This window comes from Struthio camelus, chromosome 2 (assembly GCF_040807025.1).
Source record: "Struthio camelus isolate bStrCam1 chromosome 2, bStrCam1.hap1, whole genome shotgun sequence".
Classification (NCBI taxonomy): domain Eukaryota; kingdom Metazoa; phylum Chordata; class Aves; order Struthioniformes; family Struthionidae; genus Struthio; species Struthio camelus.
The window spans coordinates 148,866,727-148,893,243 of record NC_090943.1 but is presented as its reverse complement, the minus strand read 5'-3'; the positions used below and the strand labels follow the sequence as shown (position 1 = coordinate 148,893,243).

Below are 26,517 nucleotides of genomic sequence, written 5' to 3'. Positions count from 1 at the left end.
GATCTATAGATTTATCAGATCTATTCAAAGAGGTCAGCAGAGGATATTTATAAGATACTCACATCTTACAAAGCCAATTTTTTGATTATTGAAGATTCAATTTGCAATGAAGTGGGACCTATAAGAGGATGTAGAGTTAAAGACCTATTGGATATTGCTAACGGCCATGTAAGTAACAGCTAGATAAAGTTCAATGTTTGAATGAATAAATGATTCATTTTAAAATAAATATTCTTGTAATGCTGATTTTTATTTTTCTAATTATAACGTGTAAACAAAGACTGGTAATGTTAAAAGTGATTAAGTTCTGTTGTAAGTTTCTTATACACCTGTAATCACATCCCATATTGTTATTTAATTGTCCTAATCCTTCCTAGTGCGTCAGCATCTAGCAGTGCTGATCCTCTACCAGTTGTTAAATGCCGTTTAACTGTATATAATACCTGAAAAGTCTATTACGGACACAATAAAGCCCTGCCTCAGAGTATCCTTTACTAGCCTTAAGGATGTGCTTTTAAAATGTATGAACTGAAATATTCTTAAGTGGCGCATAGCTTTTAAAAAAAAAAAAAAGGGGGGGGGTATGCCAGGCAAGTCTATGTGCTCTGTGACCTTGTTCTTCTTGCATCAGCTGGTGAGCTATATTATGATTTCTTCTGTCCGGTTGATAAATGTGGACACTCATCCAAATTGCAGCAAGTTAAGACATTATTTCCTATTAGCAGAGTTGCTGTACCTGCTCATGTGCAGGTTCGTACTCTGCTCCTCTAGCAAGGTAATGTCATTTATCTTAAACCTCAGCAAAAAATGAGATGCAGACAGACTCAGTTCTGTTAAAACTCTGTGTGATAGAATGCTGGGATGAGGACCAGCCTGCCATTCAACTCAAGGGGACCTATTTGGTACTGATCAGGCTACTTAGCCAGTCTCGCAGACAGGTCCCAGCTGATCATCTGAATCAGAGGTGGCAGCAAGGCTGGCTGGATAAACTAGAGCTGCAAGGATACCATCCATGAATGCTAGCAAAGACATTGCTGTACTGTGTCTATTCTGAATGATGACAGTGCTGCTCTTGCTGTTGAAGCAGGAAATGCAGTGGGGTTTGTAACACGATCTACCGCTTGTTCAGCTGCTACCTGGGGGTCCAGCTAAAACTTTGACTTTATGAAGGCAGGAAAGGCTGTAAACTCTCAACTCACTTGGGGTTTGGTTACTTACTCTCTGGTCAGTAGGGGAAAGGGGGTTACTAGTTATTTCTAAGTAATCATGGGTTAGCTTTATTTAGTTATTTATTTTCCCTCGTCAAGAAATGTAAGCATCTGTTTGATGTTACAGCTTGTTGTATCTATATCAAGTTCATCCTTGGTTTGAATGCTGCTTTTTTTTTTTTTTTTGAATGGAGGAGAATACATATAAAACCATCTATAGTCTTGTATTCCATTCTTGGGGAAAAATACGAGCTGTTAATAAATAGTCTGTGTTAGGTATCTTAGAAACTACTTATGATAATACAGCTTTCAAAAGAATTTGCAGTGCAAACATTTAATTTCTCCAGTTGCTTTCCTTTTGGGTGTGATTATAGGGGTGATATGTTTTTAGGGGATTGCTCTTAATTTGCTCAGGAATCTACATTTGGTATCAGTTTCACTTGCAGGTTTCCTGACCAATTTATCCATGGAGGCTATCGTGTATGTTTTCCTATTAGTTCCTTACCATTGCTGATATCTACTCGCTTCATTTCTCTGCCTCCCTGTTAAAACCGTGTATGCTGTGGTTATTCCTCGTTTTAATCAATATACGAGAAATAATCCAGTGTCTGTGTGTGAATAACCTCCACCATTGATATTCAAGATATGCAGACATGTTGTCTTACAGTTTCTTCTCACATCTGTTTTTGCATGAGTAAATTCAGGTCCTTCCTCCGTACTTACCGTGTCAACAGGAGCAGTTTACCACGATTTCTCTTCCTAATTTCAACAGCCCAGCTTTATTGTCAGTATTTAAATATTTTTGTTTTTTTCATCTATCAGATGCAGCTTCTTCCTCTTTTAATTTCTGACACTCAGTTATTCAGCAATTCATCCTATGGGACCCTCTCCTTGGTATTTTTCCTCTCTTTCATTTCAGAGCTGCTGTTGCTCGTAATGACCATTTCAATCAAAGGGGGAGAAAAAAGAATAAAATACAGTAGCCAGTGCAAGGAGCCTATCTTTGCCCCATAAGTGCCCCGCACAACCTTACCACTAAACAATGATAGTCACTTACTATCTGCATATTGTTAGGATTGTCAAAGTTACAGGGGTTATCCAATTTATAGTGGAGAGGTTGACTATGCAGGGGAAAAGAAGCTTTATGCAAAGAGTTTCACTTAATTCTTTTATGCTCAATATCTATAATGTAAACCTGTTTAAAAAAAAAAAAAAAAACAGACAGTTTACACATTTAAACGTTGACAACTGAGTGTTCTGTATCTTTAGAAAAAAGTTCATGGCCTGGTGAAGCATCACCAATGCTTCCTATCTGTGGCTGAGTCCCTATTAGGTTGGACACTATAAGTGCTTGTTGTAGGAAAAAATTTTGGAAAGTCTGATAGGAATAAAGTAATTCTTTCAAAAAGTGACATGGTTTGTTCCAGAAAGTTGATGTAGCATGTTCTTATGGGAAGCTCTGAAACAAAGTGACAGACCTCTCAGTTTGTATATTAATAGAAGTTGTCTCAGTCACATTGAAAGATTACCAAGACTTTCCAAGCCAGTGAAGTTTGCATACGTAGTTTGAGACTGAAGCGTTTACTTATTCCTAAATTAAGTGGGAAAGTGGACAAGCTCTTTTGCTGTGCTATTGGTGGGTCTGTGAATGTGTTTTCCAAATTGTTTATGTTTAAGAAGAGAATATAAGTGTGGCTTACTAGCTTAGACTGTGGGTCCATCTAGTCCAGTATCCTGTTTCCAGCGCTGGCTGAGAGCATATGCTTTAGGAGGATTATAGACAGGGCAAACCAGCGGTGTTCCCCAGCAGTCTGTTGCTGAAGGACTTCCTTCCTCAGGGGGAAATGCCTTTGTGTTTGGTAGCTATTGATAGATTTTTCTTGTCTTGCCAGCCTTTTAAAACCCACGTAAACTTTTGCCATCAGAAAGAGGAGAGGAAAGGTAGTTGAGATTTTCCTTCGCTGCGCAGGTGGTATGCTATTTGAAGGTCAGGTTTGAAGTACTGGGTAAATGGAAGATGTGGATAATTTTGCATTGCTGTTCTTTGTTATATAAGTAAAGTGCACTAGTTTTACTATCTGCTATTCTGACAAAGGTATTAATTCATGAATGTTATTTTAGATGGTTTTAAAAATTATGGGGGAGTAAACTTTCAGCCTATTGGAATTGGGTAATTTAGAAATTAAATGTTTGAATTGTCAATGAAACTTACAGAATATAGAAATAAATGAAATGTACAGAATAACATTCTGTAATTATTCCTCTTAACTATTTTAATTAGATTTTGTTCTTTTCTGACAGGTGGTTTGTGAGGAAGGGGACAGTTATTCCTACTCAAAATATGGACGATTTTGTCATGAAATCAAAATGAACTATTCTCCATATGTGAATTATTTTACTCGGGTATACTGGAACAGATCCTACTTTGTATATAGGATCAACACTGTGATATCCTTCCAGTCGTGAAAAAGCATGCAAGCTTCTTTTTGAAGATAGATTATGAATGGAATTCAGTTGGAAAAGTTCCTTTTGATCAAGGAAAATATTTTTCCAGATACATGTGGGCAGATACAGTATACTGACAACTTTAAACCAAACTGGAACTATGTGAACTACAGATCAACAGAAAGAAATACCATTCTTGAAAGGCACAGGAAAACTTGTCAATTTTACGATCGCTACAACGTGTGACGGTCTTCCATGTTCTGGCATTTGTCTTCCCATTATAAATCATCTTAATCTTTGTGTAGAGGAGATTTCTAGCATTAATGTTAAATCATTTAAAGAGACTCTATGTGGATAGATTTCAGTAAATGCAGAAAAGTTATGTTAAAGACCTCATTTAAAGTCATACAGCTTTTATTTTCTAGCAAAAAAAGTAATCTATATCCCAAGTAAGAGTCTTTTCAAATAAGTGTTTGGCTTTTTAATTTTTTTGTTTTAATTCTTCCTATCTTCCACTATAAACATTGTTATGTTTATCAAACATTCATACATCTTATGTGTAGGTATAGTATTTGTATAAATCAAATCAGGAAGATTTTATTTAAACAACGGTCCCATAGATTAAGGCACTGATCTCCACCTTGTTGGAGGCGTGTTGGTGGAAGCACTTGGACTTAGACTTAGCTGCAGGAGTTGACAAGATCAGATCTTCAGTTTGGAAAGAACGTGTCTGTAGGATTTCTCCATTACTTATATGTTTCTACGTATATACATATGTGTGTCTTAGCAGACATCAGAATGGGCCAGTATACCATACGTGTATTTAGACAAGCGTTGCAGGACAACTAGGTTTGCTACTGAGACTTCTGTACTTCTCTTTGACCCCCTCTGTGTGTGCATGTGTGTGTGTATGGGTGTGTGTCCGGGGAGCAATGGGTGACGCTCATTTCATTCAACTTACGATGTGATAGTCATATTAAGATTGTGCCATAACTTTGATTTTAAACGCTATAATCGCCACCATTAAGAATTAATGGCAAAATAGTTCATAGCTATTTTTTAATCAATTGTATAATTACACTTGGATCTTTCAAAATGTTGGAAAGTACTCTGCAATCTTCCCTCCAAAATTGTTGTCTTCCTTATATGACCGCCTTTGCCCCGCAGCTAATTTGCTTAACAAATTATCTGTTCATCCTGTTTGTTTTGTTGCTAGCTGGTGTACTTTTAAGAGAATGAATACTGCATTAATACTCCAACTTTGGGCCTAATCCTGGTGGTGTGAATGGAAAACCCAACAAAAGGTAACGTTCGCTTTGCTTAGATAGGTGTAGCTGGCCAAAAAGTGAGGACTTAAGTTTTGGAAGAGGTAATTCACCAGACGGGAGTTACCTGCACTTGTGGATTCTTGTAGCACCTGGCCTAGGGACCAGTCCCATCAGCCATGTGGGAATGGGTCTTTGGATCCCAGATGTCTTTAATGAAACATCTAGCATAATAGGATGAACTTTCTGATGAAAATATCCCAACTATTCTGTAAACGAAAGCTGCAAAACTATTCGCACTGCATTTGTTGGTAAATGCATATTCAGAGGTTTTAACTCTGGAATTACTAGGAACTGCAACATGCTGGTGTACATGTATGGTTCCTATCTGCTCTATGCACATATGTTTACTTACTTTACGCTAAAAGGTAGTGCTGAGTTTTGTTTTGTTTTTATTAATCTGTTATCACTATTGGAATGATTCAAAAGAAAAAAAAGCTTTACTGTTGTAAACGTCAACATGTCTGTAATCTGTTTTTCACTTATATCTTTAAGTCTATGAGTCTTGACAAAATGTTAAATTATCCATTTTATTTGAAACCATTGTTCAGACAAATCCATCAAAAAATACTGGATGTGATCATTGAGAGAAACATTAGTGTAACTGAGTTACAAGTTCAAGTAAGCATTCTTCCTGGGAATACAGTCACTGTGTTGATGCTAGTGTGTATGCTTGTCCAAATGTAGTCTGCATTTATCTGTTTATGCACAAGTGCATATGTTTGACTGCACTGGACTGTTTCAGACTTTTCTATTACAGCGCACCAACAAAAGCTACTGTATCAACTTGAGCTGTGGCAGGCATGCAGGAACCTTCTCTGTATGTGCTACTATGGTTGTAGATTTATTTAATGTTTTGCAGTAAGTTTGGTGTTCCATATATAACTTAAGTGTGTTTGAATCACTGTCCAGAATTACACATCTGTGTGTCAGTCGTTCACTCGCCTGACGTTACTCATTCATGAATACCGTTTCATAACAGCAATAAGGCATTCCAGGTAGCAAATGTCAGGGTTACAATTGCACTTGGGTGGCTGAAGTCACTTAGCTTATGGCTTCATGCCTTATAACGCCATACCAAGGTGCAATATTTAACTATCCTAGACTGCCTGTTGTGTTTTAATGCAGTGCTGTATGTATATGGTACCACAGAGAACATAGTTTGAATACGTACATGTAGAGCACATACGTGGAGAAAAATACAAACAAGGCCATCCACACACCTAAAGATAAGTGTCTCGTAGCACATTGGCCTTTATACATGTTTGAACAAACATGTGTTGAACCTAATTTGAACTGTGACATAGTTACTGTTATTAGTTTTGTCATAGTTTCTAAGATGTATTCTTGATACTTCAATTGATTCTGCTTTAGGAGAATCGGTTAAGGTTTTTACCTTGCTTTTTATATTAGAGAAAAATTGTATTGCAGCAGCATTGGCACAGCAGCCTTAAGTAACAGAGAAGGAGTCTTGTATCTGGGAGAAACAAAGCTGTTGTTGTCCCAGTGAGAAGGCAGCATTTTTTTTAAACAAATGACTGGAAGAATCATATCTTACAAAGAAAATTATAAACTTGAACTGCTTATCCAGTTACGGAGTAGCAAAAATAATACTGTATATTCCAATTTCCACATTCTGTGAAAAAGGAAAAATAAGTTCCATGATACCCCTCAGAAGGATAAGAATAAGGCATAATTACATCTGGCGTATTAGTACAACCCTAGCTTGTTTTTCAACACAGGTCACAAGTCTAACTTCCTGAAAGAGTTACGGGAATGGTTTGCAAATTTTGATCTGTTTTGCTGTAGATGTTGCAATTCAGTTGAAACATGTGCCTTGCAAGCTTTTATTAAACAAACAAAAAACTCAAATTGTGTTTCTTTTTGTGAAGATGTTTTTTTAAAAATTCCCATCCCTCTGATTGCTAGAGCTCCAGTTGTGTCTTAATACCGTTGCCTCCAAAGATGCTCAATGTACTAAAATGGTGCAGCTAGGATGTATGCCAACCATCTTATTAACAGCTGTTCACCGGGAAAAAGGAGAATTTGCATAGCAATTTTTATTGCTGTTGTGCTGGTTTACTTCCTCCTTCACACTTTCAACTTCTTATATACTTGGCTTCATAAATGCAAACAATTACCTTGAAAGAATAAAATGCATATAGTATTTTCAGGCACTCATCTGTCACCATTAGAGCTGTGAATTCAAGTTGTATCAAGTCACAGTTAGACTGACAGTTTTCTTTCATCTTTTAAAGATACTCTTTCAGTTCCTGAATTACCACATACTTGAACTCAGTTGGTAGATTTTCCAGAAGGTATTTGAGACTAATTAAGTAAAGGCATTTCAGAACATAAGGCATTCTGTTCATATTATTATACAAATACTGTTTTCACTTCTTCCAAACTAAATACAAATTTTAAAGTTAAGTACAATTTCCTTTTCTGGGGGGCACACAGATACCCGAAGAAGGGATGGAGGTTTAACAGGCATTGAAAACTCTTCAAGCTATTTGTTCTGGTTGCATTACTGTTTACTGAAAGATAGGCGATTAGGGACCAAATTTTGTGCTTGCCGCCTTATTTCTGTAAGCCATCTCCAAGGGTCCAAATCTTGTGACCCTTCATCAGCTTTCCCATGCAACTAACAAGAATAAGAGCTGTAAGATCAGGTCCTAGGGTTTATAAACTGTCGTGGAAACACTTGTTAATGACTATTGTTAACCTTGTATAACCTATGCTTTAACAAAAAATTAACAGGAGAAGGTGTACGCTGTCTGTGTGTATGTGTGGGCATGCCTGTTGTATTTGTATTTCGAGATGTCTGTTTTACTATTGTGTTTTGGACAATTGAATGAGTAGCATCTATTAGTAGCATCTATTACTGCTAATGGTGGTTAGATCTGTAACCCCCCTCCCCCCCCCCCCCAAAAAAAAAAAAATTTACAGGCAGATGTATTCTGGAGCATCGTGGTATTAAAGATGGAGCAAAAACTGAGTTTATTGCAATACAAGCAATATTTCATGTGAAATAATACCTCAGCATAAATCTGTTTGATCATGTCTTTAGTACTTGTTTTAAAACTAAACTTTAGAGAGAAAACAAAGTGAAAGTCCTCAAACATGCAGTGCATGTATATTTCGTAATCATTTCTACTTTATCAGTACTGCCACAATAAGATATCACCATTAAGTTGTTGCATTCTTTAAAATTTCCTACTTAAGCCAAATATAAGGCTAGCTATGCCTAAAACTTTTCTGAATTGCTTGGTACCTCAACCAGATGTTTAAATGTGTGATTAGATCTGGCAGTGTTTTAGATTGCAGCGCAATTAAATGTATGTAATTCTGCCTTTCAGGTGAGGAGTGTATGTTTAAGGTTATCTATTTATTGGATGGAAAAGAGGTGGGTGTTTAATACCCTATAAAAAGTTTCAATCTTTGTACTTTAGCAATGTACAAGTATTACTGGTAATGCTTTGCTTGTTACTGGTGATGTTTAGTAGTAGCATATATGGCATATGAACATATTTATGTGCAGGTATTTAACAGATCTGAGGAATTCAATTCTTTATGTCCTGTTTGTTGTCTTGGACAGTTTTTTAATCAAAACAGTGTATACATGGTAAATATTTTTCTCTTGTGATAAACTTTTTCTGTGCAAAAAATAAATAAATAAAAGCCACGTCCAAAAAGTATTGATCGTTTGGGACACAAACCGTTTTACGCTTTCTTTTGGGAACCCTGATATCCTTTCAGGGAAAAAAAACTTTTAAGTCAAAATAAATTAACCTCTTCCCTCTGTCTCAGTAACAAAATACTTTTGTACTCTATTGTATTATTTGCATATGCAATTTTCAGTCAAGGCTATGCAGCATGTCTCGAATCTGTCTTCATTGGGCAGAATAAATACCCTGAAAGCTCTTGAGGATTAGGCAGCCTATTCATACTGAATCTATATGTCATGCTGACTTCGACTGCCTATTGAGACTGATACTGGTATGAAGATGAGCAGCAAAATAAGAGGTGCTTCATGTAAAATTATAAAAGTTTAATTTTCTTCCTAATGATCTTCCTACAACAAGCATGCCCAGTGGAAATAAATTGCTATGCAATATCAAATGCTTAACTTTTTTTTTTAATCAGCTAATGTACTGTCTGTGTTAAGTTTCAGAACTTTTACAGATAATGATTACTGATTATATTGGAGCCCTTTTGTAAGACAGAAGGGGTGACAGAGGAAGGGGGGTGAGATCTTTGAATACAGACTGTTTTATTATAACTTAACAGAAAGTAAGGTGAGAACGTTGAGATTAATTTAGCTGAAATTTCTGAAGATGATAGAAATGTCTGATGGAATGTTTCTTGAAAAAAAGATCGCATAGCAGATGCAAAGTATGTATTTAAATCTTTAGTTCTTAATGGTTCGGTGTTTGAATAGTACATCAAAATGCTTTCCTTTGGTCCACTCAGGAAACTAACTTAATTTTGGAAAGATGAAATGCACTGACATTGAAGTATTCAATTTCATCCGTGAATTCTTCAAGCACCCTAGACCTTGTAATTACTTAGCTGAAGTGGGAAACGGAGCTTCCTGGCACCATGAAATATATGCTGGTGTTTGCATACACTTGCATGGCTTTATCCAAAACTGAGACCTGCTGTGAGATACAGAATTTTGTATTCTTATGTACCAATCAGTGCTTGAGAGATGTTAGGTAAAATTACAGATTCTTTTTTTTTTTTTCTTTTTTCCCTAAATGCAAGTTCTGTAATTTATCTCTAGGAAATAGTTTCTTAGATCTTTCAAGTTTGGAAGTCTGACCCAGACTAGTTTACTTCAGCTCCTGTATGCTTTCATATTACTTAGGTAACAAAGGGGTAGGTGTTTCTGTAATACTAATGAGATGCATCTCATTATGAAATTAAAGGCAAATACAGAGAATGCAGATATAAAGCAACACAGAATACTAAACTACTCTGTAGCTTATAACACACCACAATATATATGTTCACCTATGGAATTTTTGAACAGCTTAAGAATGTCTTGGAATTCCCTCTTGTTTCAAAGTTTTGACTCTGAGGTCGGCTGTCAAGCCTTGACCCCTGGTACTATATTGACTTGTTATAGAAGGGCCAAAAATATGCTAAGACTGCCTTTTTGCTAGGCAGTTGCAATAAAGACAGGCAGATTCCCTAAGAAGGAGGTGTGTAAAATTATGCCCTAAACCATTCTGCTTCTGAAGAAAGGTTGACAAAGGACTGACAAGAATGTAACCAGCTTCTCTTTGCTGCACAATAGGAGGCCGTTTGTTAGACTTTTAACATAGAAACTATGGTGTCCCTGGACTAGTTGCTAGATACTGGAAAAGAGCACACGATTACCTTATGATCTGGTTTTCTTGGTTGATCTAACTTGAAGTTTGTTACGCAGTACAACATTGTATTGTTATTTCTGCAGACGTGCTTGACTCATATACATAATTGTAGAAAGGAACATCAAAATCCAGTCTTTTCATTTAATCATGAAAACTTCTCATTTCTAAAACATGCACGTTCTAATAGTGTAACTTGCATTTCCACTTTAGTAACACCTGGATAAACGTCTAGTAACTACTCCATAGGTCTTAACATTTGTTTGGCCCCCCCCTTAGGACGATCTGCGATACAGTCTGAACTGCTGGCTGTATTCTAGGGACTCGTCCCGGCTGCGAGATCCAGTCAGAGGGAGGCTGTTAGGCCCGCTGCGCGTTGAGTGTCAGTGCAGCCATTCTTACAGGAAGCGGTTGCTGTTCACAGTTCTCAACTCAGCAGGTAAGGTTTGCTAGAGAAGAGTCCTAAAAACAAGTTCCATCACGATCCTTTGGCTATAGAAGCTGGCAGCGTCATAAAAGCAGCCTAAAGAGCTTGTTAACTTCCCTTTGCTGCTTTTGTGTGTTGTTTCCTATCAGAGCCAAGAATTGCACTGTACGCGCTCAAGTTGCCTTTTTGGTATCAGCTTTTCTCTGATTTTTCACCTCAGTTTCACAGGAAGATTCAAATTCCTTTGGAAAATATGGCTACGCGGACAGAGCTATGCTATTTTCTTGGCAGTGTCCTGAAAAGGGAACGAGGTTACAACGGTCAGTCTTGTAGCATTTTTATAGATCAGGAGCTAAAAGACATTGCTGAAAACAGTAATATTTAATTCCTAGGTAGTGGAGAGAATAAGCATTAACTGCCTAATTTTGAAATAACTGTTTAGTATATGTATTTTTTAGTATTTTTTTTTCCCTCTGAACTGGGCAATATCTTTCCTACCTTTCTAAAATCTGTCAAGGTAGTCATACGTTAATGGGAGCAACGACAATATCCAACTACCCGGTTCTTATTCATTATGTGTTAAGGTCACACCAAAACTTCGGCATCGCCTTTGCCCTCCCAGACTGTACAGGTTTCTCTGCCCAGCCTCTCAGAAAGGGTGGGAAAAGGCGAGTTACATCAACCTTTTCACACACGTACAAAAAATCATAACATAATACATACACTTTGAGTGAATCTCTTCAGGCAACTTTATCACATTTCTCACCATGCTATCAGACCACGTCACGCAGCCCAAGAGCACTTCAATATATATGGCTGATGGTTAAGCTGTATTACTCAGTGTGACTTAAGAGCACTAGTTACCATTCCTTAAAGTGTTCAGCTGCCTATAGATCCCTGATGAGCATGTAGAGCCAACGTGAGCAGTGGAAAACTGTGCTGACTTCCCAAGTAGTTATTAGGCCGCAGTGTCACCCTCTGTTCCTGAAGAGCCCCAAACAGAAGTCTGCGCTCAGCTCCCCTAATCCCTGTCTGTTGAACTGAAGGTCCCCCTCCACTCCTTCATTCCAGGAGAAAAATGATTTTCATTGAAAAGACTGACTGAGAAATTTAGTCTTTTCATCAATACTTTAGTTTTTTCAAAACAATAATGCAGTTTGGTCCCTGTTTTGTAACAGGAAAAACCCTTTGAATAGCACATTATAATAACTTCTGCCATTTCAAAACACGTATTTAGTGTTTATATAACTGCCTGACATCAGTAAGAGCAATATTCCAGCCAGGCATTGCTGAGATTCAGTAACACAACTTTAGAGTTGGTAATCACAGTCAAATGCATCTCGTTTGTATTTGCATCTCTCTAAATTTTAGGGTAGCATGTGTGTCTACAATTATACTTTTGTTTGTCATTGCACAGATTTTCTGCAGTTGGATGTTAAAAATAACACAATTGCGCTAGTAAATACCCAAGGTGGCAAGGTTGTCGCTGGTTTTGTTCTGTAATGGGTACAATAAATCCCGTCAATGGGAATATATATGGGAATGGGAATGGGAATTCCCGTCAATGGGAATATATAGCAGAAGCCTAAATTTATGTCACCAAAATTGTGTTAGCAAACCTGTTAACAGGATATATGTTCACATACATGAGGGATTATTTATCTGAGTGCTATGAATAAAATCCAGCTCAGATCTTGACATCTTGTAGACAAAACTCTTATAAACGTGTGTACGAATATAAAGGAACAGAAAAAGGACTGAATCTTGCAACGTATGTTAGAACTGAGCACTTGGTTTTGAGTGGAATTCACTTGCTTTTTAAGAGTTTGTGCGACACCAGTAGGAAGCAACGCGTTTCAGAAGATGATGTGTTGCACTGTGTGTCATCACTGATCTAAACGTTTCCCCTGCTGAAGACTCATCCTGGGATCTAGGTGGCTGGCTCAAATTAAGCATCATATGCTTACGAGCTTTCTCTTGCCTTTATGAGGTAGGAAATTATTCATGTTTTATTTTATGTAGGGCACAAAGAGTAAAGGTAGCATATTTAAAGTCTGTTAAAGCAGGTTAACCATAGGTGTATTCTGACAGCTACTTTCCTGGTGTTCCTGTTAGACCATTGGCTAAAAATTTCTGGTTTTACTTTTTGCCTTCCCAGTCTCAGCTTTCACGTAGCACTGATTTTCAGAAATTATCATCCTTTCACCTTCCTAGGGTAAAGATAAAGACTGAAAGCTTGTAATAACGTGATGTGATCTCCCAGCAACCACTTCTCTTTAAAATTAGACTGATAATTCCCAAGATGGCAGCAGTGCAGCCCTAGCAGTCAGTTGCTATCTTTGACTGTTGCCCATAATATTTGACTAAAACTAATTGCAATTGTTCGTGGCTCTTGTGAGCCAAGTTGCACTTCCAGTCTAGATATGTTATCAGCCAAGTTGCAGCACAGCTGGCGGCAAACACAGCTGCCTTGCTAATGCCCTTCTAGTAAAACTGCAACCTCTTGTTCACAACAGCAAGAGGGAGTATCTCGAATTGAAAAATATTAGCACAGTTTGGTCAGCTGGATGTGGGAGGCTTGTCAAAAGGGTGTTACTAATCTATTGTTACTGTCACTATGTGAAGGGAGATATTGTCAGTCCTGCTTATTATCCGGGATGGAATTCCCTGCTGTGACTTGTGCTTGAAGCGGTGAAAAAATTAGCAATGTTTGGTTTGACGAGCAGTAGGCAGCAACTGCCGCTGGCACGGTCTGGCTTGGCTTTACTATTGATCACGTTATAACCAGTGCGCAATGCTTCCCCTGCCCAGATTGTTTTAATCCAGTTTAGCAAGGCAGATGCATTTGCGTGCCTAATTCAGAGGGAACATCTCAGTCTTGCTTATACTGCAGAAGCAGCACCCGCTATTCTTTTTTGCTCCCCAGATGTTTCGCCCAAAGAGTGATTTGCTGCATGTGATAATTGATGTTATTCTTCATGTAATACGTTGAGACATGTTTTGCTCTTTCCGTTTCTCCCAAAAACGCATCTCGCCTGAAGGAGCAGCAACCTTTATGTGCGTTCATGAGAAGCCAGATTTTCAAGAACACCGCAGCCCACATCAGATAAACATATAGAATATGTCTGTATATATATCTTTAAAATACATAAAAAGCTTGGTCATATCCCTCTTTGTGCTATTCAAGTATGCTGAGGCCTACAGAACTTCCTCTCCCTTCAGTTTCCCCAAAGTCCCCCTCCCCCTTGGAAGCACCCTTCCTTCCTTCCTGTCTGTGCCGCTTGGGGAGCACCACCAAGGCAGAGCTGTGGCGGAGGAGCCTGGGAAGAAAACAAGTCTCGAACTTAAGCGAATTATGGAAAAACGGAGTACATCGAGCCAAAAATCTGTTTTCTTTGCTGGTAAAGCCATTAAGGCCTAGGAGGCCCCCCGCTTCCGGGCGGGCGCCCCTCGCCACGGCCTCGCGGCGGCCCCGCCCCCGGCCAGGGCCGAGGCCCCGCCCCCGGCCCTCATTGGCGGCGGGGGCGGGGGCGGAGCCGCCGCGCCACGTGGAGTCGGCGCGCGCGGGGCCGCCGCGGGAGAGCCGCGCGCCCGACGCTGCGCGGTGCGGCGGGGGGCGCCACGCCATGGCCCCAGCGCGGGGCGGCGGCGGCGGGCGGCTCCTGCCGCTGCTCCTCTGCGCGGCGGCGGCGGCGGCGGCAGCAGCAGCAGCAGCAGCGCTGGGGCGCGGCAGCGCTCCCCACCTGCTCCGCTTCTCCGGGCAGGTGCCGGAGAACAGCCCGGCGGGGACGCGGGTGCAGGGCTTGCGGGTGCCGCTGCGCAGGCTGCCGGGCCCCTGGGAGCCGGCGGGGCGGTGGGTGCTGGAGGGCGACGGCGCCTGCCGCTTCCGCCTGCAGCGGCGGGCGGGCGGCGGGCGGGAGGTGCTGCTGCTCCGCACGGCCGCGCGCCTGGACCGGGAGGCGCGGCCCGAGTACGGGCTCTGGCTGCGGCGGGCGGCGCGGAGCCCGCGGGCGGCGCTGCTGCGGGTCCGAGTCCTGGACCGCAACGACCACCGGCCCCGCCTGCGCCCGGCTCGTCCGCTGCAGGTGGACGAGCTGGCGCCGCTGGGCACGGAGGTGGCGCGGCTCCGCGCCTCGGACGGCGACGAGGGGCCCAACGCGCGGCTCACCTACCGCTCGTGGCCGCCCGGCGCCGGCAGCCGCCTGCTCTTCGTGGTGCCCCGCAGCGGGCAGGTGCTGACCGTGGGCTCCCTGCTGGGGCTGCGCCGCCTCAGCCTCTGGGTCTCGGCCCAAGACCACGGGCGGCCGCGGCCGCTGCGCAGCCCCGCGCGGCGGCTGCGGCTGGCGGTGCGCGGGAGGGGGACGGCGGCGGCGCGCCGGGCGCGCTCGCTGCCGCCGGAGCGGCCGCGGGGCCCCGGCGCCAGGGCGTACACGGCCCGGGTGCCGGCGGGGGCGCGCGTCGGCGACACCGTCTTCACGCTGCCGCAGAGCCGCGAGCGGGAGGCGGGCGGCTGGTTCGAGCTGGCGGCGCCCGCGGCGCCCCCCGCCGTGGCGGTCGACCGGGCGTCGGGCCGCCTCTACCTGAGGCGGGAGCTGCGGGCCGGCGGCCGGGCGGAGGTGCTGGTCAAGGTGCACCGCGGCGGCGGACGAGGTAGGTCGGGCCGGCGGCGGGGTCGGGGTCGGGCGGGGGCCGCCTGCGCCCGCGGCGCGGCCCCGCGTGGCGGCGGGAGGGCCGCGAAATGGCGGCGGCCTCGCCGGTGGCCGTTGGCGGCTGTGGCCGGGCTGGCGCCACGTCGGGGCGGGCGGAGGGCGTCGGCCCGGCGGCGCCTGCTGCCTCAGCGCCCCCTTTCCAGAGCCTTCTGCCGTTGCCCGCTGGGCCGTGCGGAGCGGGCGGTGAGACGCAGCGAGGGCGGCCGCGAAGCGGTGAGCGTGGTGGAAAGACAACCCGCTCTGAAGGCCGTGGTGATACCCTCCGGGCAAGCAAAGTGACAAAAACGGGTGGACGCTCTTAAGGAGGGGATGTAGAGGGTAAAATGGAAATATCTCCGTGGCACTGTGTAAAGCCACAGTATGTCAACGCCTTGTGTACAGGGTGCTCTTCTCTTGGCAGTGCAGCTAAGAGAATGACGAGGCTTTACCAGGTGTAAAACTTGATGTATGTTACGGCTTGAAAAAGAAATCCTGCTTTCCATGTGCTACTTTGATCTTTTAACTTTGGTTTTTTTAACTTTGGTTTAGGTCTCTGATAACCTTCCCAGATACCGTTTGCCTTTGACTACCCCCCCTCCCCCGCCTTAAATCAAATCATTAAAATTTATTGCAGGGAGAGTGTTTGCAGCTTCCTGTAAAAGGTTTTTTGCGGCCTGACGCTCAGGAAATGTGATATGGAGTAGAAGTAAAACGTGTGTTTGAAGCATAGTTGGGGCTGTGATCTCCGTTACCATCGTGTCGCTGTGTGGACAGAGAGCCCCAGACTTGCCTGTTTTGAGAGACTTATTACAGAAATGCATTGTGGAACTGAGAAACAACGTTTACCACCATATAAATGCTGCACGGTCTTTCCGAGTACCTCTAAACAAGTCATCTAACATTGACAGTAGAACTTCTCGCTCAAGCTAGATTTAGAGTTGGAAAGGTGACATGTTGCTGAACTGTCTTGCTTATTTGTAATTGACATAAACAACCTCATGAGTAGTATGTTATAAATGATGAATCGTATTGTCCTCTCCAGTGTGGGTGCTCTGCAATATATTTTTACCACTGTCTCTGGGCACCAGTAATGTATTGACAAGAGATGAGCCTCAGGGTGAAAGGAATTCAATGATCAAGTGGGACAAGGTCATTTAGACGCTCCTTTGAGCTACTCTTGAAGTTAAAGCTATCTCATAACTTTGAACAATCACTAACTCAGTTTTTTTTTCTGATTGCTTATTTTACATAAGATGATTAAATAGTTGGAAGCTTTGAGCAGCTCTTTGTCATTGGAAGAAATTTGAACCGTTTAAAACCAAACGGAATTAATTTTTTCTGCTCCTCATTTCCCTTATGCCTCTTACTAATACAATTAACAGTGGCTGACGTAGTAATCAATATTATGGAATATGTGCCAGACTCTCTACTCTTATTAATTGAAAAACAAAGCTACCAGACCCTTACTAATTGCCATCCATTATGTAAAAGTTATGAATGGAAATAGACATGTTTCATGGGTGTTGCATCTCCAGTGAAGTTTGCTTTTTTGTTTCTTTAATAATAGAAAAAGTCACTTCAATAATTCTACTTCAGTATATCTGACCTGCTCATGTATTTATTTATTTCTACCGCAAACAGCGGTCCTAGAAAGGCAAGGTATTCCTGTTATGCAGGTGAAATACTGAAACTAATTGTGAGTGAAATGTTACAAATTTTGAATCCTAACTCTTTCTCCTTATTACTCCTACTACAGTGATGTGTTATGGGACTGCATTCTGTTCTGTGATAACACCATAGCCTGAACTGGGAAATTACAGTTTTTTCCCCCACAAAGATTATGTTTCGTACGTTCACAGTGCATCAAAAATAGCATTGTACAACTTATATGAATTGTCTTATTTGCCTACACAAAGCAGTTCATATCATCTTTTAAGAGTCTGTGTCTGACAGCCTTCCGGTGTCTCCCAGTCTCAAAGCCTTGCCGTTGTGGGCTCTGGGCATGGTTGTGTGGTGGGGCCTGGAGTCCCGAGAAGATCCTTATACAAAGATATGAGCTACTAACCTGCTTTCTCTACTTCTACCGTCTGAACGCAAAGGTGCAATGGCTTGAAGCATAGCCTGAGCGTGGACTTGCTGGGGGTGATGGGGAAGGGTTAAAAGGGCTGTAGTTCACTTTCACCTCCAACTCTGCCATTGTTCATACTCGTGTTTGGGTGCATGTGTGTGCACTCATGCACACACTGCACGCACGGTCTCATATTTAGTACTGAATGGTGCCGGGTGGAACTTGAGAAGCTATGCAACTGTTTCCTCTTCCTTCACCCACCTCCATCCTCCTAGTAGCTTTATGTTGAAAACTTTGTCATGTTTCAAAAAGTAAAAGGATACAACTTGTCTTACACCTATCTTTTGACTTCCGTGCTTTTTGTTTTGGGAGGGCTTTTTTTTCTTTTTAACCTTATCCCTAAGGCCTTATGGTTTTGGAATATTGAGACCTACTCTGTGGTTTCCTGCTCATGAAACTGAAATAAAATTGCACGCATTGATACCACAGGTGCAGTCTGCATACTGTAAAATTAAAAACTGTGATAAGAAGTCACTCCCTGTTCTCTGAAGGCTGTTTAACAAAAAGAGACTCGAAAGCCCTGAAAGACAATCCTCTTTGCAGACATACTGACAGGCGAAGTTCTGAAGCATAAGCTTGAATCTAGCAACCCTTTAAATCTGGGATGCTTCAAAAAATTCAAATGGGATTAACACCAGCAGTTTATCGCTGAAATGAATAAAACAGCTGCAGGGCTGCTCAGTGTTGGCATCTTTCTGAATTGAGATAAATCTCTCTTACTGTGTTCTTTTCCACGTGGGATAAGAACTAGGTATGATAGTAACTGAATTCCAAGGAAATTGATCTTAAATCTGAATCTGGCTGAGGACACACTAGCATAGTACAGCAGGTTGAGGGATCTGTTCCTTGTGTGTGGAGTGTTTGGTGGCAGAATATAAATATTGAACCCTTATGGACTCACTGGAAGTAACCTACGTCTTAAAAAGGCATGTGTCTGATCTTGGGATTCCAGTATATGCAGTCTAGGCTGCATATTGAAATGTTAAGTAGTTCCAGTTCCATGCACTTTCTAAAAAATTTCCATCAGAAAGCCTGTTTGGAAAGGAAAACACTTTCAGTCCATATGCTGCAGCTTCTATAACTATTACAAGTACTCCACATATAATTTCAAATCACAATGTAGCTTAGTCTTTTATACAGGCAGAAATGGTCCATTTTTTTCTGCCATTCCCTGAGATTTTTAGAACAAAATAAATCTGACTCCAGAAACAGAATCCTGACACAGCAAAGAGGATCAGAGGCCCTGCTTTTTTCTTCCCAGCATGTAACTGATTAAAACCATATGTGTATACCATTGCTATGCCTTTGAATTCAGTTGCTGACACAGATCAAGCTTGATTCACTTAAACCGTAAAGCTATTATAGTGGCCAGGGGTCATCAGACAGAAGAGCCAACTTCAGGATTAAGGTTATTGTGATACCCTTCTGTATATATCTTTGGGAGAATCTTACTATGAACAATTATGGATATAACAAAAATAATGACGCAGAGGCAATAAATAAGCAGTAATAATACAATTCTATAGCTGAGAAACAAAGAAAAAGCTTCAAAACTGAGGAGGTGAATGTAACATTTATGTTGCAGGTTTTCACAGTAAGGTATGCAAGGATTTTCATTTACATGGCTTCTTTATCACACCAAGTTAAAAGAGAAAAACGAATGAGGTCTTTAGAATACTGCGCCCTTTATTCTTAATTTTAACATGTTAAATCTTTTTATATAGCCTATGATTTCAGATTTTGAATTTTCATTACATTAGAACATCAGGAAGGCGTTGAAAAATTTCAGACCTTGATCAAATCTGTGAACTATGCTAGAAATATTCCTGCGTACCCTGGATATTGTCTTGCACTGCAAGAATATTGCATAGTAGGTAGTGGGGTTTTAATTGTTATACACAGGCAGGAGCGGGTTGTTTCAGGCTTTGTGATGTGTGGCTGTGTTTCCCCACCTGCGTTACACATGCAGCATGGGATGCCCAGAATTCATATTCGTAGTGTGTTTGCACAGTCAGTTAGTACATGTAAACATACCTAAACAAACGCACCCTCTCATTTAGAAACAGGATTCTGCAGTGGAACTGAGCTTCCTGCCCAGGCGTGCGTTTCCGATCTTTGAAAGCTATCCTTGCTAGAGTTTGACAGTAGCTTCTCAGCAGGCGTTGCGGTTCACCCACAGTGCAGACATTAATGTTCCTGTGCTACAAAGTGGTGAGGCTCCAAGTAGCTTAATGGTATTGAGGTTTTAGTCTGAGCAGTGAGGTAGGCATGCTCAACGTTTAAGAGCAAGTTGAGAAGAAAGTTTAAGTAAAACTTCTCAGACTTATCCTTAGGAAGTAGGCTGACGGAAAGGACTAGGGATTGTACTCCTGTAACTTGCTGAGGGAAGGTCCTGAACACAGCGCTTGTTTGTTGATAACTGATAGCAGCAGAGTTAGGAGTGATTTGTGCATACGACTGTTTATGCAACAGCTGCTCAAGCTTTAGTTTTGGTGCAGTAATGTAGTTTATCTATTTCGTACCGCGATTTTTGTTTCTCTGTTAAAATCCTTCCATTTTTGTGTCTATTCTCTAGCTTTGGGAGCCCTGGTTTTAACTAGTATTTGACTTGCCCCTTTGCAGACTGTCGGAAGGTTACGTATTACCAAACCTGCTGTTTTTATTGTATCAGAAATGAGGAGGCACTTGCTTTGGGTTGGCTGAGCTTTTAACTCTGTAAACAAATTCTGTACATGTGGAATAGGCCAGCTGCTTTGTAAAAGAGAACACTAGCAACATGGCTAGGGGTATGTCTGGAAGGAGAAGAGGATCTGTTTAGAAATTCAGTGTATAAGGAGAATTGGAAGGTAGGATGGATAGCAACCCTGCCTTTTTATCTCTGATGACACTGTCTAGTAGCCAGCACACTACTCCTTAGGGGGCTGCTGGTCTGATTATCCACACACATTTATTCATGCTCTTGTCCAGATTTACTGAAGGTGCGCACGTTACTGAGTTTTTACTGGGTTTGAGATGCAGCCTCGTTAACATTGCATCCAGCAACAGCAAGGCAGAGCCAATGACTTGGGGGCTCTTCCAGTCATAGCTTCCTAGAAGGAGATATATGTGTGTGTATATATGTACATATATTTATATAATAATTTTATGTATATAATATAATTATTTATATATGTGTGTATATATATACATATATTGTATACATATATATACATATATTTATATATATATAAACACTGTATATATTTATATATATATATAAACACACAAGATGCAGAGCTTATTTTTTTCCAAAATACAAGTTGCCCAATAGACATATCGTGAGGGAAGTTCAATGCTGATTGTATTCACGGTGCCCTTACAAAAAAGTGTTTAAGGACCTCTTAGGATTTGCAACTGTAAATTTTGAGTCTCTCTTTTTGTTGGCAGTCACTAGGCCTTGCAGGTAATTTCATTTTGGTTATGTAAGTGCATTCTTGTTTCTGTTACTGGAGTGTGCTGTACCAGACATATGTCTTGTTTGTCTGTTTTGTTGCTTTGCCTGCTTTATGAAATACTAACCAGAGAATGGGAGATTTTGGAGTAAATTTACTTTACCAAAGTAAATACTGTCCTTCCTAACCAAACCTGAATGACCTGCACATAGAAGCAACTGTGTCTTACAGCAGCTTTTCTTCTTAAAAAAAAAAAATTGTCCTCAGTGCTTCTGATTCTTTAACTGTTCTTAATATGTAAATATGGCTTGGTGGCTTCCTCACCAACTGATATGCCTGCAAATAATTGTAGATTGTATAGTATTTCGTAGCATGTTTTAATAGCAATTAGTAGGCTGTTAACATGGCAAACTGCAGTGAAAAACTTGTTTGGTGATGAATCTTGTCATCCGGAAGCTCTTGAGGTCCTGTAATCAGTTATGCTTTCCGCCTTCTATTCAGTCCTGTGAATTGTTTCTAATCCTTGAGAATATATGATAATAGGCAGCTGTAAGTTTTAAAGGTTAAGCAAAAACACTACTCCTATAGTCACCTGTGTATATTGAAATTTCTGTGACTCCATGGAAGATGCCCCTGTGCAGAACTCCTGCAGGACTTAGCACTTGCTGCCAAAGCCCTGGCACCTTGTTTGACAGTACTTCAGAGCTTTCCTGTGGCAAAAAAAAATGTGTTTTACAAATTGGAGCAGATTTTCAGAACTACTGATGACAGTACAGCCAGGCATTCAGGGTTAGGGCAGAATGATGTAATGGCAGAAAAGATGCAATGCATTTTGAAGCCCTATTCCTGAGTCTGCCTCAAGCTCATGGTTTGTTTCATATGCCAAAGGGAAATATCCATGATATACGGGCACTTGCTGTATCTCCATCTGCGTCTTCCCTGTCCAGCAAATGCTGCAAGTTTCTCAGAAAGCCAGTGTGATGGAGACGTACACGGAGAAAGTTTAAAAACTTATTGAAGATTTGATTTTCACTGCCTACGTGTGCCGTAGGACCTACAACTCCTTTTTAGTTCTGAGGTCTAATGGATAAATTTACAGATAGTCTTGATTGGTAAGCAAAACCTTGCCTCCTAAAATTTGAGAGCGGGCATATGAGTAGAAGACCCATCCGAGTGCTTGCATACGTTAAGAAGTATGTCATGAAAATGATGCAGAGTGATCTTTTGCAGGCTGGTCTGCTGTGTTTGCTGGCTGTGGTTAACCAAGGAGGGGAAATTGTAACCCACTGAGGATAGCTTTAGATGAGGCAGTTGGTGCAGTCACGCTACCCAGAGGTTCTGTGTCTGTGGGTTTTTAATCCACAAGCTAATTTAGTGGTTTGTGTGCTCTCTGAGGAATGAATACACCTACTTCCATAACGTTAATAGTAGGTATTACTTTGCCTACAAGATACGGCCGTGTCTATGCATGTAGTCCAATAGATGTGTTAGTGTGTTATGAGGAGGTACTCTGATACCCCTGAGCGTTGTATCCAAAGCCGAGGAGTGTCTTTGAGCAACTGAGTCTGTTAATTAACAGAAACCTCACCCTCAGGAGTCTCTCAGCAGTGGTTGGCGAGGAGCTGTCCTGTCATCTTCCAGACAGCAGGCTGCCTGTACTGAAACTGCCCTATGCAGCTTTTCGTTAGAGAGTTGGAGAAAAGAACTGTAGGAAATTAAGGTTTTAATTCTGGAAGGGTGACTGGCATCCTGAAGCTTTTCCTACTACGAGAACAACTCCTCTCTCCCGTGCTACTCCTGGCAGGGAATAGACAGCAAATGCTATAGCTAGTCCAGATCTGTGTGTAGATGTTTGCTGACTGGACTGCTTGTCAAGACCAAGCAAAAGCTCATTTCTCTCTCCCTTTCCCCCAGTGGGGACACTTATTTGGGATCCCTTTCTTCTGGTCAGCTGCTGACCTTCATAAAACTTGTATGAACAAGTTGATCAGCACATTAAAACGCCACTTGGGCAGAAGAGAGGGCGTAGGTGACAGAGCATGATCGTGTAAATATTTCTTTAGGCTAAAAGGCGTTTCTAAAAGTGATGACAAGCACTGATTAAAGATTAATTACAGTTATAGAATATTTTGTTGGAAGTTTAAGTACTCTTTAAGTAGGTTATTCATACGTATACTTTAGTTTTGAGTACATTTTTTAAAGGCACAAAAAATACAGATGGAAGAGTTTTCATGAGGCATGTCCGTAAGTATTCTAATGGTTTTCGGATTCAATACTTTTCACTGATGAGGACTGGAGTGCAGGTGCTTTGAGGTGAGGGCTGTTTAGCAGTCGGTTTGTAAGATGCCAGCAGTGACCCATTCTTGGTTGACTCTTAGGTAGTACTGTGGAGTACATGGGACTAGTAAAAGCTAAGATTAAATGCTGAAAAGCAGTTTAAGTAAGAACCTCTGTTAGGCAGTGGTAATAATCAGAAACTGGGGCACAAGTGTGTCTTTGAGCCATATAGCGTCTAGTTAGGGAAAAGTCTAATAAACAAGCATTTATGATTTGCTAGGAAGCTTGTGAAGAAGCTACCTTACTAAAGTAAGAGAAGTGAACAGTGCTTGAAAGAAAAAAGAAAACAAAAACCAAGGAGACGTTTTCATCTAATACCGTGTCAGCGTTAGATAACAGTAAGGGGAATTAGTTCTGTAGCTCTGGATAGGGGCATAAAAGCTGCTTCTCTGCGCTTCAGCTATCGTGTTTGCGGTTGAAATAGCTCAGCCACATAGTTTCACCTTGTTTCTAGACCGATTCGCTTAAACAGATGTTGGTAATGACCGCTGAGAGCATTTTCTCTGCTGTCACAGGCAAGTAGGAGCCTTGTCTCCCTCTCCGCTTTGCTGGAGCCATATCGAGGGGATGGGACTGCGAGTTAAGGGAAGGAAATAACCGAATATTGTCAATGGTTTATCTTTTAATCACTCGCTATTGGGAAGGAGATATGTAATATCCTTAAACTCTAAGGATTACAGTTTCCAATTAGTCTTGTGATTTCTCTTTTCTTCCTGCGCAAGTCCCCTTTTGTTTTCCTTCCTTTGATTTTCCTGAGGCTTCTCCGATCTGTCACACAACTGGGAGACTGGAGCGTGAGCTGCATGTTGTAACCCCAGTGGCTGTAACATTAAAAGTAAAAAAATTAAGAACGTTTCTTGTAGTACTCGGCGAGTGTGGCCTCCGCTGCAGATCTTGGAAGTAGGTAATCATGCCCCAGTCTTGACATCAAAATGCAGTGTTAAACTGGGGACATATAGCGTTGTGTGTGTGTGTGTGTCTTTGTGCGTTAGGGCAGCTGCCGGCCACCTCCGTGCTTTGCGCAAGCTGCCTGCCGAGGAAGCGTTTCACCTTGCTGCCTCAGTAACTGCTCACTGTGTAGTGGGTTCTGGAGTCTGAAGATAGCTTAAGCCAAAAGAAATAAATCTTTTTTTTTTTTCTTTCTACTTCTACCCGAACACGCAAAACTTTTCAGGGTTTTTGATATATTCAATATGTAGTGCATCAGTTGTGTTTTTTTCAAATTATTTTTGTGAATTGTAATTCACAAGGCAAATAGCAAACTTACAGGGCAACTATTTATAGGACTTTTAGAACTAACTTTTTTTTTAGTATGCTGAGATAGGAGAAGTTTATTAACTTAGTGTGTCAGGTGTTTCCTGGCAAGTACATTCTAGTTAATTTGAGAAAACTTGGTCATTTAAAACTAATTTTGTTTTATCATCCCAAAGATCCAAGGATTATAAGGATACAAGATGGTATAACTAGGCTAATAATAACAAATTTTCAGGCATAGACTTCCTGGCAGGGGTTCAGAGGGGAGCTAACAGCTTCTTGCAGCGCCACTGAAGAGGTAGTAGTGTGGCCTGACTGCAGAGTTGTGCACTGCCTGCGTCCAGCCTTGTCTCGCAGTCTCATGTAGCGAAACCTCCTATTTCAAGCTAGATATTTCAGAAACGTGTTCATATACCATAGTGTCTCTTTTACCTTCAAATGATTCATTTGGCCAGAAGCAGTATAAACAAAATATCCTAAACTGCAGTTTTTTTCCCAGGTGCAAAGTTTATGCCCATTTTTTGGTTCTCAGCTTCCCAAGGGTTTCCATCATAAACCCTCATCAGTCAGTTCCGTTCCATTCCTCATCTCAGGAAAGGAAAATGACTTCTATATCACTTTTCATCCTGCTGTTAAAGGAGGCAAATAAATGATTAAAGGAGCATGGAACTGAAGCACGGTTGCAAGAATAACCACCTGCAGTTTAAAAACCTTTGGCAGTTATTACAGATTTTTAAATGTAATAAATTGGTTTTCTTTCACGCTCTTGTCCAAGGGTGGTGCGAGTATATCTACTCTGATCTGCTGAACTGCAAGTAGCCTTCAAAGACCAAAAGATAGCAGCTTTCTGCTGTATGGATAATCCTGTAGCTAGTGCCCCCCCCCCCCCCCCCACACACACACCACTTGTGGGTGCTACGTTCTCATTGCTTTGGAGTTCCACTGGAATTTAAGTTACGTTTTACTTAGGTGCTTCTTGGCCCGTGGTTGGTTTTGCGGTTGGCCAAGATGCTTCGTCCCTCGCATGCGTTCCTCAGATGTGTGGAGGGGATAACGGGAAAGCCTTGGGGATATGCTCGTATCTCAAGAAAATCAGCTCGCAAATAATTCTCTTCCCGATTGATCCTATCAAGACTCTTTTTGAAATGGGTGGTGCAGAGGCCGAATGTTTTATCTTGTTGAAAGTCTTGTTTCACAGGCTGTAGAGCTTGGTTCCCTGATTATTTCTTTTCAGGGTGATTCATATTGACAAAATGAGTGAGCTGTAACATCACTGGGCAATGTTACATTTTGATTTTATAGGATGCTGTGGTTGCGTCGGTGGAACAAAATAAAACACTATTGATTTCAGAGGCTTGATCTGTTAATGCTTTTGCAGTTATGACAGTTGAAAAACTAATGCATTGCTGGAAAAACCCCTACTACAGTGTGACTATTTTTACCTCATTGATTTTAACTCCTTAATGCAGTTATTTTACCTAATATTTGATTCCCAGCCATCTGCAACAGTGACCTAAAGTGAGTTTCTCACCCCTGGTATGCGTGCAAACCAGAGACAGCTACCGGGCCTGTACTCTGGAGTAGCGAAGGCCCAAGCGCTGCTTCTCAACAGCTCGTTCCGAGTGATGGGGCCGAGCAGCGGCTGTTTGACTGGCCTCCTCTTAGCCGCTGGAGCAAGTTCTTTTAGGGTTTGGGGCTTAATCTGTCGCTTAATCCATTTTTGTGGATGTGCAGCGTCTCCTGGAGAAGACAAGGGAATTCTTGCTGTGAACTCTTAAGCAGAAGAAAACTAGCATTAATTTAAACAGGCTTGAATATTTCCCCTGATATGCTGTCTTGAACTCAGTGAAATTTATTGCTTTGTCTTTCTGACTTTGTTACATCTTAAAGCTCTAGTTT

General features: G+C 41.6%; 2 protein-coding genes and 1 long non-coding RNA gene across 6 annotated transcripts in view; 2 read left to right on the top strand and 1 right to left on the bottom strand.

Annotated features, from left to right (window-relative positions):
• DPY19L4 (dpy-19 like 4) overlaps positions 1 to 8,676 on the top strand; it is a 35,103-nt gene extending 26,427 nt beyond the window's left edge. For all 3 annotated transcript variants that reach the window (XM_068933010.1, XM_068933011.1, XM_068933012.1), the window contains 2 exons: positions 10 to 168; positions 3,510 to 8,676. In XM_068933010.1, the coding sequence (XP_068789111.1) occupies positions 10 to 168; positions 3,510 to 3,674 (324 nt within the window). In that variant the 3' untranslated portion in view covers positions 3,675 to 8,676. The remainder of the gene's footprint in view (positions 1 to 9; positions 169 to 3,509) is intronic.
• Positions 8,677 to 10,483: 1,807 nt separating this feature from the next.
• Positions 10,484 to 15,141, bottom strand: LOC138066071 (uncharacterized). The gene is made up of 2 exons (XR_011139276.1): positions 14,953 to 15,141; positions 10,484 to 11,075 (listed from the first exon to the last, which is right to left on the bottom strand). It is a non-coding gene; the product is annotated as an uncharacterized lncRNA (long non-coding RNA).
• Positions 15,142 to 15,253: 112 nt separating this feature from the next.
• LOC104144853 (neural-cadherin-like) overlaps positions 15,254 to 26,517 on the top strand; it is a 57,827-nt gene continuing 46,563 nt past the window's right edge. The window contains exons 1-2 of one of the 2 annotated variants that reach the window (XM_068933008.1): positions 15,342 to 15,430; positions 16,103 to 16,414. The gene's annotated coding sequence lies outside the window, so the exon portion shown is untranslated. Of the gene's footprint in view, positions 15,431 to 16,102; positions 16,415 to 26,517 lie in introns of both variants that reach the window. The other variant, XM_068933007.1, reaches the window with a different exon arrangement.